This window comes from Vigna radiata, chromosome 3 (assembly GCF_000741045.1).
Source record: "Vigna radiata var. radiata cultivar VC1973A chromosome 3, Vradiata_ver6, whole genome shotgun sequence".
Classification (NCBI taxonomy): domain Eukaryota; kingdom Viridiplantae; phylum Streptophyta; class Magnoliopsida; order Fabales; family Fabaceae; genus Vigna; species Vigna radiata.
This window is the reverse complement of record NC_028353.1, coordinates 10668282-10679991: the sequence shown is the minus strand read 5'-3', so window position 1 is coordinate 10679991 and position 11710 is coordinate 10668282. Positions and strand designations below refer to the sequence as shown.

The 11710-nt window shown below is 33.7% G+C and overlaps 2 protein-coding genes across 2 annotated transcripts; one reads left to right on the top strand and one right to left on the bottom strand.

Moving 5' to 3' along the window:
* The first annotated feature begins 4362 nt into the window (after nucleotides 1–4362).
* On the top strand, nucleotides 4363–5567 carry LOC111241396. Its single transcript, XM_022779034.1, has 4 exons — nucleotides 4363–4606; nucleotides 4691–4827; nucleotides 4910–5008; nucleotides 5175–5567. Exons 1-4 carry the CDS (start codon nucleotides 4363–4365, stop codon nucleotides 5352–5354), a joined length of 660 nt encoding a protein of 219 aa, XP_022634755.1. The 3' UTR covers nucleotides 5355–5567.
* Nucleotides 5568–7854: 2287 nt separating this feature from the next.
* LOC106757019 lies at nucleotides 7855–10513 on the bottom strand. Its single transcript, XM_014639604.1, has 10 exons — nucleotides 9959–10513; nucleotides 9744–9869; nucleotides 9535–9638; nucleotides 9183–9425; nucleotides 9003–9090; nucleotides 8824–8913; nucleotides 8618–8740; nucleotides 8396–8530; nucleotides 8261–8329; nucleotides 7855–7956 (listed from the first exon to the last, which is right to left on the bottom strand). The coding sequence occupies exons 1-10, from the start codon at nucleotides 10511–10513 to the stop codon at nucleotides 7855–7857; spliced, it is 1635 nt and encodes a 544-aa protein (XP_014495090.1).
* Between the last annotated feature and the right edge of the window lie 1197 nt (nucleotides 10514–11710).

Sequence of the window (11710 nt, the reverse complement as noted above, 5' to 3'; positions counted from 1 at the left end):
TTAGCATTACACTGATGTGTCCTTGTCTTAAGAACATGGTAATGGTCAGGATAATAACTAATTTTGAGGTTGAAATATGAAGTGATAAGACAATGAACCCCTGTGTGCAAAACTCGTAACCCAAGTACCCAATTATTTGAACTATAGTCCCTGTTGATTTTATAAAATTACTTATGTTGTTTAACATGATAAGTTGGGGGCTTGGGTTCATATTAGCATTACACTGATGTGTCCTTGTCTTAAGAACATGATAATGGTCAGGATAATAACTAATTTTGAGGTTGAAATATGAAGTGATAAGACAATGAACCCCTATGTGCAAAACTCGTAACCCAAGTACCCACTTATTCGAACTATAGTCCCCCTTAAAAATACTGAACTTATATTTCATTTTGTGAAGACAAATTTTAGACTTAAATTCCATATTGTAAACCAAATTAATTATTTGTGAGTAATTAATTTTTTTGCATTTTAAACAACAAAAGACATTCACAACATATAGTTTAAAATTTCCCTTTGTATGCAAGGACGTAATAAATTATTAATTATTATTATAAGAATAATATAGGTTTGAAGTAGAACAAAGTTAGAAATACCTCCGTAATTGAGACAAAGAAGTAATACAAACATTTTCATTCAAACTTAAATAATGAAAAACATGACCTTAAATTCATGATGTACTTGGTGGTTTACATTGAAATAGGATCTATTACATTACACGGACATCCATTAATATAAACTTCAACTATTAAATCATCAATTGCACAATTTTCAACCTCGAACACGAGAACATCTCCCTCCTTCAAGCCATATTCTGTGCAAAATTGCTTCCATCCTTTTGCAAACTTGATTGAATTGCGTGTTTGCGAGAGTAAAACTTTGCACAAGACCCCATCTTTGTGTCCAAGGAGGAAGACCTCTGTCAAGGCTTTGGTCTTGATCAAATTTCCAAATGCACTTTGCAAGTCCTGTCCAATAACAAATATAAATCAAATGACGCCAATTCTTTGATGATTTCATACAAAAATTATTTTGTATTCATCACGTACCAAATGACTTCCTTGTGCCTGTGATTTTGTCAACTTCACCGCAAACAGAGACGTATCAAGATATGTGGTAGAGACACGAATGAATGATTCCCTATTTTCTCTGGAGCAAGCGCCAAAATATATTGTGATATTGAAATTGTTATTACCAACATATTCGAAGCTTATATGTGCATCATCCAACCTATGAGGACAAGCAAAGGGTTACAATCCCTTGAATAAAACAATAAATTTTTTCAACATTCTCAATACCCATGAGTTACATATTTAAGGATAACATAACGTGTCAATGTTGGGGACAACCAAAAAATTAAACTGCATTCATTGCTTTTGGAGGTGGGTGGGCGGTTTTCAATCCTTTGAATAAAAATAATAAATGTTTTCAACCGTTTGAACACCATTTATTACTTTATGAATTACTTGAAAACGTGTCAAATGTTGGACTTTGAAAGGTTCAATTTACAAATTAAAGGGGTGGAAAATGAGTGAACCTTTCCAATTAACTACGTTTTACACCCTACATGTCTACGTACCAAGCTTTGTAAGTTAAATAATAAAATTGGACAAAATTAATTATATGTCAGTGTAACAGACTCAGGAAATAAATAGACTCCAATCAAGTAGAAATCTAAAACGTAAAAATGTCAATTAAATCCAAACATCATATTCAACTACGTAATTACCTCAAAAAAAATTTTATTTCAAAATGTGGTTGACTCAAAGGTGGGTATAAGTGATTGGTGACACATCAGTAGTATCAACAGCGTACTCTCCAGATGTCAATAACGACATGAAATTCGTTTGGGTGACTTGAGATTGAAACATATCCTGACTTGGAAGTTCCTCAACAATATGGATGTGCGTTGTGTCACAGTTACTTGGTTCCTGAAATAATAGTATTAATTAACAATTGAATGAAAAATATTGGTTCCTCAAATAATAGTATTAGTTAACAATTGAATGAAAAATATAAGAATTAATAATAATAGTATTAGTTAAAGGTTCAATGACAAATATAAGAAGTAATAATAGTACACAAATACACTTGAAAATAATTCCAATATTACTCACATTATCGGTCCTTCTATGTTTGCTTTTAGTTCCTCGGGAATTTTTTTTTTGCAATTTTTTCGACAGTAGATTGCAATCTTTTTGTCCTTGGTCGGCCTTTGCGTTTGACAGCTACTGGACTGTGAACAACAAAGCTGTCAATTTCAGATCTTGGTCCTACGTCTTGACTACAAACGGATGTGCAGTCATGTGAGATCCATCATCATTCACCAAACTCAACATTGATGTAGATACCCCAAAGTTTGTGCCTATAGAGTTTAAATCCGAAAGCAACTTCTGAGATGCAGTCTCAGAATCACAAGCAATCTCGGCTATGTCATAAAACCTCTTACATAAAGCTTGGTACCTTTGCATCTTAGGATCTTCAATGTTATTGTTGTAAGATGCTTTAATGAGAGTATGTCTTCTACGTACGTTTTTGCTCCACCGTCGCAAAACGTATTTTGGGGCTACTTTACTGACATCTTCCTGCCCTAGGACCAATAACGAGTGTCGACACAAAATTCCTCTAAACTCAAATAGTTGGCAACTGCAATGAGTGTCGTTTGTAAGACAATCAAAATCTACTACATGAATTTTTGAACCACACTCACCCTCCCAAAACACACTGCATATTCGGTTGTGGTCGTCCATTTCTATATCATAGAAGAAATCATTGTTTAATTCTCTCATTCTTTAAAAGTACCTTAGTAGTGCTTGGCCATCTCCTTCCTTACAAAGAGTCCTTCGTTGTTGCCCAATGTAATTGCGGGCGTCACGTTCCAGGAATTGTATCTTTTCAAATCCATCCACATCATTAACCAAAGATACGAAACTTTTGTTAATGCGAACACCAGCATCATCATTCATATTAAGGGTGTGCTTTGCATGCATATTAAGTCGTCGATTACCACGTATGAGGTTGGAGTTATTCGGACACATGTCATGACTGTGTTCAATAACAACTGTTCTCACCTGCCATCTTCCTTCTTTCATAGCAACTGTTATGCCAGCAGGGCATTCAGTTTTTTGACTTGGTTGGGTTTTCAATTCTGGAGCAATGGGAGATACATATTTACCTTCCCTACAACAAACTAATTTCATGAAGTTCAACTCGTTGTTCTTGTTTCGCCTAGAGGTCCTTATTCGAACACCAAAACCGCACTTCATTGCGTAGTCTATGTAAAAAGTTTTGACCTCTTCAATTGTATCAAACCACATATGAAGTTTTGGGACAATATCATTGACATTGTCAATGGAGTCGTTGTTCACCTCACAAGTAACTTGTTCCAACGACATTGTCTGGATATTTTGTCACAACGACAACCAATTCTTAAACCTACTACAAAAATCAGATACACATCAAAGGTGATTGGAAACAAACATAACATTCAAACACATTATAACAATAAATACTGTTTTAGTACAACAAAAAAGTTCAGAACCAAATGAGAAGAAAACAAAACATAATAAATATGGTCTATTTCCATGGTCCGAATATTAAAAATGTAAAAAAACATTTATTCCTTCAATCATAAACGATTAAATATTGTATAATATCATGTTTAAAAGTTGAAATCATTCATTGATGAACTTACAAAAATGGTAGGTGCATTGACAACCGATGAAATAAATGGCATTGAATAACCTTACCAAAGTCCACCGTGCAGCCATAAATGGTCTTCTTCAATGCCTAACAAACATTCATACAGAGAAGGAAGCTGCCGGTTTCGTGCAGATGCTGTAATTGCTCCATAACAAAAGTTGAGTTATGAAATGAAAAGAATGAATGAAACAGGTGGCATATGTTTGCTTTTTGAGGGCATTTAATGTAAGTTGGTGAAATGGCGAGAAAGTGCAACGGCTCCAAGGGTTGAACATTAAATGCATTGTAAGCCCATCAATGGTTTTAAACACTCAAGGTCATTTCAAATTAATATAATATTAAAATATGTTTATTTCTTGGTAGAAATATCTCTGTGTCAGGCACCATGAATCTAATATAATATTATTTTATGTTTCTTCTTAAATAAATGAAAGTAATTGTTATATTATTTTTTTCTGTGGAAATATATTACTTGAACTAAATATTATAATATTATTTTCATGTATATATAATAGTGGCCAAGCATCCCAAATGATCATCAAACTTATTTCGAACGACTGGTACACTTAATTTTTCCTGAATTATAATTATTGTCTTCTATGATATTCATTCTTCGTACATGCATAGCAATTTTTTTTTCCAAGTGTGCAGTTTTTAATCATGGAGCCGTGGGAGGGACTTGATATAGACGACAGTGATCTCAACGCTTTTTTACACAAGTGCAATTCAAGTGCAACGTTGATACCTGGACCTGCTGGAAATGTACAAGCGGCCATGCTAAACAGGGACTCAGATGAACCAAAATCAACTCAGGAATTTGTTAACGAGATTGCAAAGGCAACATTTGTTCGGGACTTCAAATCAAATCCTTGGATCTGGGCGGAAAAGTTCATTAAACACCATGGTTAATTATTTGTTTGGTCAGTTAAGTAGTTCTTAATGGATGTGTTTGACGTTAACAACAACAATGGAATCATATTCTTTGCAGGACTTGTTGAAGATGGCAACATGAACAACGTCACTCAGCTGGAACGCGTCAAGTCAATGCATGTCCTTCCATTTGTAGCATGCATCGTGAAAGAGTGCAACCCAAACGGTTTGGGTGACATGAAAATTGCTGTTAAGGTGACGAACTGCCACACTGTGTCAATCCATAATTTTTTTGTAAAACCGTGTATATTAACTTTTTCATTATTCCTTTAACCAGGATCCAAGTACCACGTATGCTTCGGTGCACAGGAAAGTCCTTCTACATCCTGAGTTTGCTCAGGATATAGGAGTTGGTGTTGTGTTGTTATTGCAAAATGTAAACCACCTTAAACTTTTAATAATAACCTTTTATCGAACATGCACCACGTTAATATAGCTATTGTTTAAAGGTATTACCGTGTACACATGAACAAATCATTATTTTTTGGTTTGGCAAGTTTGTGGAGGATAATGAATATTATCGTCTGTTAACCAATGTGTAGGTTTTCCAAGCTAACATAGGTCCTCCAACTGACGAACTGCTTAATGCTACCTCAAGACCTGACATTCGACCCCATCCATGTGGCAAAGAACCCAACAACAACACAGAAGTTGGTCCATCTGATAAGGCTTGTACTTCTGCCTCTAATATTGCATCCACAACCCCTATGGAAGATGAATGACCCTTTTATGAAAATTATGTTAGGTTTCTATTTGAATCATTAGTGACCAGTAATATCAGTAATGTTTTGTAACGTACTATAAACAGTACTTGTAATGTATTAAGTAACCACATTTTGTGTCGATGCAAACTATTGTGTTGTATTGTGGTTTGTTTTATTGACAATGGCAACAAGTTAACATTTATTATGCAGGTAAGCAAACATCAGAATGCTGCAGCGTCACCATTTATGGGTTTTAAATTGACCATCATTGATGGGAAAAAATATTTAAATTGACCATCGCTGAATATATATTTCATTCACCTTACCTTCCTTTCATTACAGGATTTCGAATTGGATCCGTCTCATATCCTTGATCTGAAACAAACTGAGTTCAAACCGTTCATTCCATCGTATACCATTGATGCCAACAAAATTGACGAAATATTAAGGAAACTTGTGAAGCCCTCAAACCATGCTATGTAACCAAGTGTTCCAGCTTAAGTTGCAACAAGGGAATATTGAGTAAAAACACTAAGTTGCTATAGTTGGTTAATTATTTTTGTTCCTCTTTATTAAAAATATAGTCATGAAAGACGTTCAATATTATATTATATTATTCTTATTTTGTAATGAACCACATGGCCAATGATATTTATTTATTGCAGATGGTAATGTATGACTGGGTACCACATGCCTAAACATCCATATTTAATAGAATTTGAATTGCTGAAAACAAAGTGGTACCATTGGCTATATAAGTGGGTACACGAGGTAAGGTTTTTGTACAGAAGGGTGCTTTTTAAAAATGATGGTAATGTAGGTGTGCGAAATTTAATTTTTTAAACTTTATTTACAATTGCAATAAAATTGGAACATATATCCAAACAATTTATGATGAACCACGTGACCAAAGATCCATAATTAATAGGTTTTGAATTGCGGGAAACCAAGTGGTACCATTGGCTAAATAAGTGGATACACGAGGTAATGTTTTTGTACAGAAGGGTACTCTTTCAAAATGATGGTAATGTAGGACTGCGTAATTTAATTTTTCAAACTTTATTTACAATTGCAATAAAATTGGAACATATATACAAACAATTTATGATGAACCACGTGACCAAAGATCCATAATTAATAGGTTTTGAATTACGGGAAACCAAGTGGTACCATTGNCTAAATAAGTGGGTACACGAGGTAAGATTTTTGTACAGAAGGGTACTCTTTCAAAATGATGGTAATGTAGGAGTGCGTAATTTAATTTTTCAACCTTTATTTACAATTGCAAGAAATTTGGAACCTATATCCAAACAATTTATGATGAACCACGTGACCAAAGATCCATAATTAATAGGATTTGAATTGCTGGAAAACAAATGGTACCATAAGTTAAATAAGTGGATACTTCTTGTGAGAGTTTTGTACGCATGAGAAGTGTGTCAAAATGATTGTAATGTAGGAGTGCGTAAATTTGTTTTGAACCTTTATTTACAGTTGCTTGAAATTTGTAACCTATATCCATACAATTTAGGAAGAACCACGTGAACAAAGATACATAATTATTAGATTTGTAATTGCTGGAATCCAAGTGGTACCATTGGATAAATAAGTGGGTACATGAGGTGAGTTTTGTGTACAGAAGGGTACTCTTTCTGAATGAGGGTAATGTAGGAGTGCCTAATTTTATTTTCAACATTTATTTACAATTGCAAGAAATTTGGAACCTATATCTGCACAATTTATGACGAACCACGTGACCAAACATCCATAACTGATAGGATTTGAATTGCTGGATTAGAAGTGGTACCATAAGTTAATTAAGTGGATACATGTAGTAAGATTTTAGTACGCATGAGAAGTGTGTCAAAATGATGGTAGTCTAGGAGTGCCTTTTTTTTCAACCTTAATTTACAATTCCAAGAAATTTAGGATGCTTTTCGAAACAAATTTTGATGAACGACGTGGCCAAACATCCAAATTGAATAGAAGTTGAATTGGTAGAAAACAAGTGGTAGCATAGGCTAAATAAGTGGGTACTTCATCTCAGGATTTTGTACACAGGGGAAGTCTTTCAAAACGATGGTAATATGAGATTGACTAATTTTTTATTCAACCTTTATTTACAAATGCAATGAAATTTGGAACCTATTTCCAAACAATGTATGATGAACCACGTGAACACAAGATCCATTAATAATACAATTATAATTGATGGAAAAAAGTGGTACCATAGGCTTAATAATTGGGTACTTCAGGTAAGGATTTCGTACACAGCATTTTGTACAATTGAAGAACTAAAACATGTCCAAATTTGTTGTTTGACTTATATATTACAATAAAAATTCCACTTACATCAAGAAATGAAACATAAAATTCCACTCACCCCTTCAGCAAGGTTCTTAATCCACAGTCCACAACAAAACTAACTGTAGCATTCAATCTAGTTCAGTTTACTTCCTTCATGCTACATATTGTGAAAGTTGTCAACAAACACCAAATGACAATATGTCCAAAATATTTACAAGATGCCTAGTTTTTCCAACACTTGCTTCCTTCGGACGTTCGCTTCATCCAAAATCCATTGACATACATATTGCTCCCTAAAATACTGGAGTTTATCCTGCAAAAAGAAAAAAGGAACAACATTTGAATAAAATGCAACATTTACATCAAAGGTCCAAAAGAATCAAATTTTTTCAACTTACATTTGTATAATTGGGCATTGCGTTTCCATCGTATTTCTCAATTCCATCCCACAACTCCATAATTTTTAAAACAATTATTCCACAATCAAATCTACAACAAATCAAAATAACTAAGTAATGATGTTTATCAAAACAAGGGAAGAATAAAATATTATATTAACAAGAATGTAAATAACATACTTACATGTTTGGTTGGCTTGGAGTTTGCAAGTGTTGTACCTCGAATGACGGTTTGTTATGTTGGGAAGAATTCAACAAATTTCCAAAAAGCAATGACAAATTTTCTGCCTGCAAAACAACATAGTCCACATTTAACATAAATTTTACAAAGTAGACATTAATTACTACACATACACATACAATGGCTAAGTCAATTTTTTTCCGTTCTTTTCTGTTATGCCCAAGAGAGTCCAGTGCAAACAATTGCAGTGATGAAATCTTCACAACGTAGCACCACCAATGGCCGTCATTAATAATTGGGAGAAACAACTACAAAAAATAAAATTAGTCAATAAATGTAGAAATAATCATTAACAAATTCTCAATATACATCTTATCAAATATAATTGCACTAACAAATTCGCCATTAACAATGTCATCAAATCCAACGATATCAGACTGGAAGTAAGTTGAGTAGTCATTCAATGTCCAAAGTTTTCGATTAGCCTTTCTCTTTTTTGATTCAGTAACAACATGGGTCTGCAAGGATATCACATAGTTAGCCTTCATTTCTCATGTCAGAACAATTTTTCCAGAATAAGATGACTATTATTTACACCAACCGCATATAATGGACTAAAACATATTCTTCTCACTACTCCAGTACGCCTTCTTTCAAAAAACATGAAAACTGATGCACCAAACAAAATTCCCTACAAAACCAACATTATTTCATTAAATAAATAATTAAACCAACATATAAACAACAACAACATTAATCTCAGCAAATAATATTTTTTACCATATTGTCAAGTTGCATCCTAGGTCCAAAAGAATGACAATCCGTGGTCATAAATACTTGACCGCAAATTTCAGATATAACACTGTCACTGACAACAAAAAAAATCACATACGTCATCATTTGTGATCATCACAGTACTAAAATGCATGTTCATGAATTCAAAATTGTTCAATTCGTTACCTGGAATGAAGCCTAAAAGGAATAACCAGGTTGTACACATATTTTTTATTTATATCCAAAATATGAGGGGCCTCATTTTGCTGTTTTCGTGACACAAGTGGTGGAACATCCAAAACTTCATGAACATCCTCATTGTCTTCCTCTATAAGGCCCTCAACATCATCATCAAGTTCATCATCATCATCCACGCCACATGTACCAGCTTCTTCAGAAAAATGAGGTTGCTTTCGATGCTCTTTCGCACTATATACAAAGGCAACCAAGCTTCTTAACTCTTCATTCATTTGAACCAATTTTTTTTTTGTTGTCTTCAATTTTCTTCCTCAGCCCTTCTTCCGTACTCATCCCAAACTCATGCACATTGTGTTCTGGTATTGGCACTTCATCCAAATGAAGGGCTGCACGGATGATTGGGTTACTGCGGTCCTCGTCGCGCAACATCCAATCCCAACATATCTATAAAACTCAAAATATGATTAATCATTCTCAAAAATAATGAAATCTAATTCTTCCAATACATGTGAAACAAAGGTACACATAAATAAATAACAATTAACTTACATCCTTCTTCTTAAACAAGTCTTGTATTTTGTTTGACCTCATCTTAAGCGTAGGCCATTTTAATATTCTTGGGAAAACAATCTCATTTGGACCATCCCTTAATCCCAAACGTTCAACGGCCCAAAGCTAATAAACATACAATAACCAAAATGATAATTATATAATAAACATATTTCCAACAACATAAAATGAGAATAATACATTAAATTTCTTACCTGCAACACTGCAACATTGCCACTAAGGCTTAAGGAGTCCTTAATGACACGTTGCTTTAACATCCTTAAAGCATTTTCTAAACTATTTACCACATACGTGTGAACAGCTTTTGCCCAATTATATTGATACAAATTATCAATGTTATCCAAACATGTAAAAGGCATGTTAGTAATTGCCTTTGAATGTCTAGGGAAGTAAAAAACAGTGAAACAAAGTAAAATATACAACCGACAGACAGAATCAACATCCATGTTGTTGTTTTCAATTAACAACTCCATCCTACGAATGACATCTTTAACAGTAAAAGAATTCGAAGAAAATCCTTGACAAACAACACCAACTAACTCATCATCAAAAGTGACGTCTATACCACCCACACCCAACCCTAATCCTATGCACACATCAGCAACTGTAAATGGCACAAGTGTTTGCTTTAAAACAAAACAATCATTCCGCCCAACCCAACGTATTAGCATTTCCTTGAAAAGAGGATTGCAGAACTCAATTGGATAGTTGATTTGAAGACACCACTTAATGGAGTGCACTCGATACATTGTCTATCAATTTCTCGTAATATCCCATTAATGTGGACTATAGCTTTTGTATCACTCCAAGCCCGCACTCGCAACTATAAAGCATTATCAAACCAAATAACTATGACAAAATTGTTTTCAATCAAAGATATTAATTGTCAAAACAGTTAATGTACTTACATTTTTATAATCTTTATTTGTTGTGCAATCCATAAGTGTGAATCCAACAAAAGTTGAAAGTTTCTCTCTCTTTGCCACGTGGACGAATGACGTTGTAACACCTGTGGCGTGTCTAAATGTTGTTGAAATCTGTTGTCCATATATCATTTTCCTTTATAATTTGACAAACATATTTACCTGTAAAATAATAAATAACTCTTTATTAAAGTGATGATTCGGTTACGACGTGTCTCTGCCTCTCAATCCAGGTCATCTATTGCATTTGAAAGTGTGTCTCTCTTCAGAGCTGCTACCGAAATTGCAGACACAGCCCTTTTATTTCCTCTGCCACGTCACAGTACAGAACGGGTAACACAACATGGTTGAAATTTGAGGTTCTGTTTTTACATGGGTCAAGGGGAGCCACCTGTCGGCCATGCTTTCATTTTTAGGGTCATGCACTTAATTTTCAAACCTTTTTCATAGGCTCGTGACATTCACTTCCACGACACACGGAGCCGTATTTCTAGCTTCTTCTTTTTTCTACATTAACATCATATAATTTTGTATGTTCAATTAAAACATATTCATTTTTAATTATTCATTATTATTCTTAAGACAGTAATTTATTTTAACTACTATAAAAAGACTTTTATGTACTAACATCATGTAATTTTGTATGTTCAATCAAAACTTTTTTTTTTTTTTAATTCTTCGTCGATGTTCTTAACACGGTGGTTAATATTTAAGAATAAAAAGTACTTTTTTGTCACACAAATGTCACCTTCTCCTTCAATTAAAACTGTGTTGCTATCATAGAAATATTGATACATTCGTTCAGTTTGTAGGAGGCCCATGTACTGTGTGTGTACTGTAACAAACTGTGGTGATGCTAAGCAAAATATATTTTAAAAATAAAATAAAATAAATATAGCAATCAACTTATTTGGTTTGATAGTACTTTTAGTTTTAATATTTTGTTGAAATCATTTGATGGGTTTTTTAAATTTTGTTGGTTATATTATATAATTTAGTTATAAGGGACGATGATATGTATGT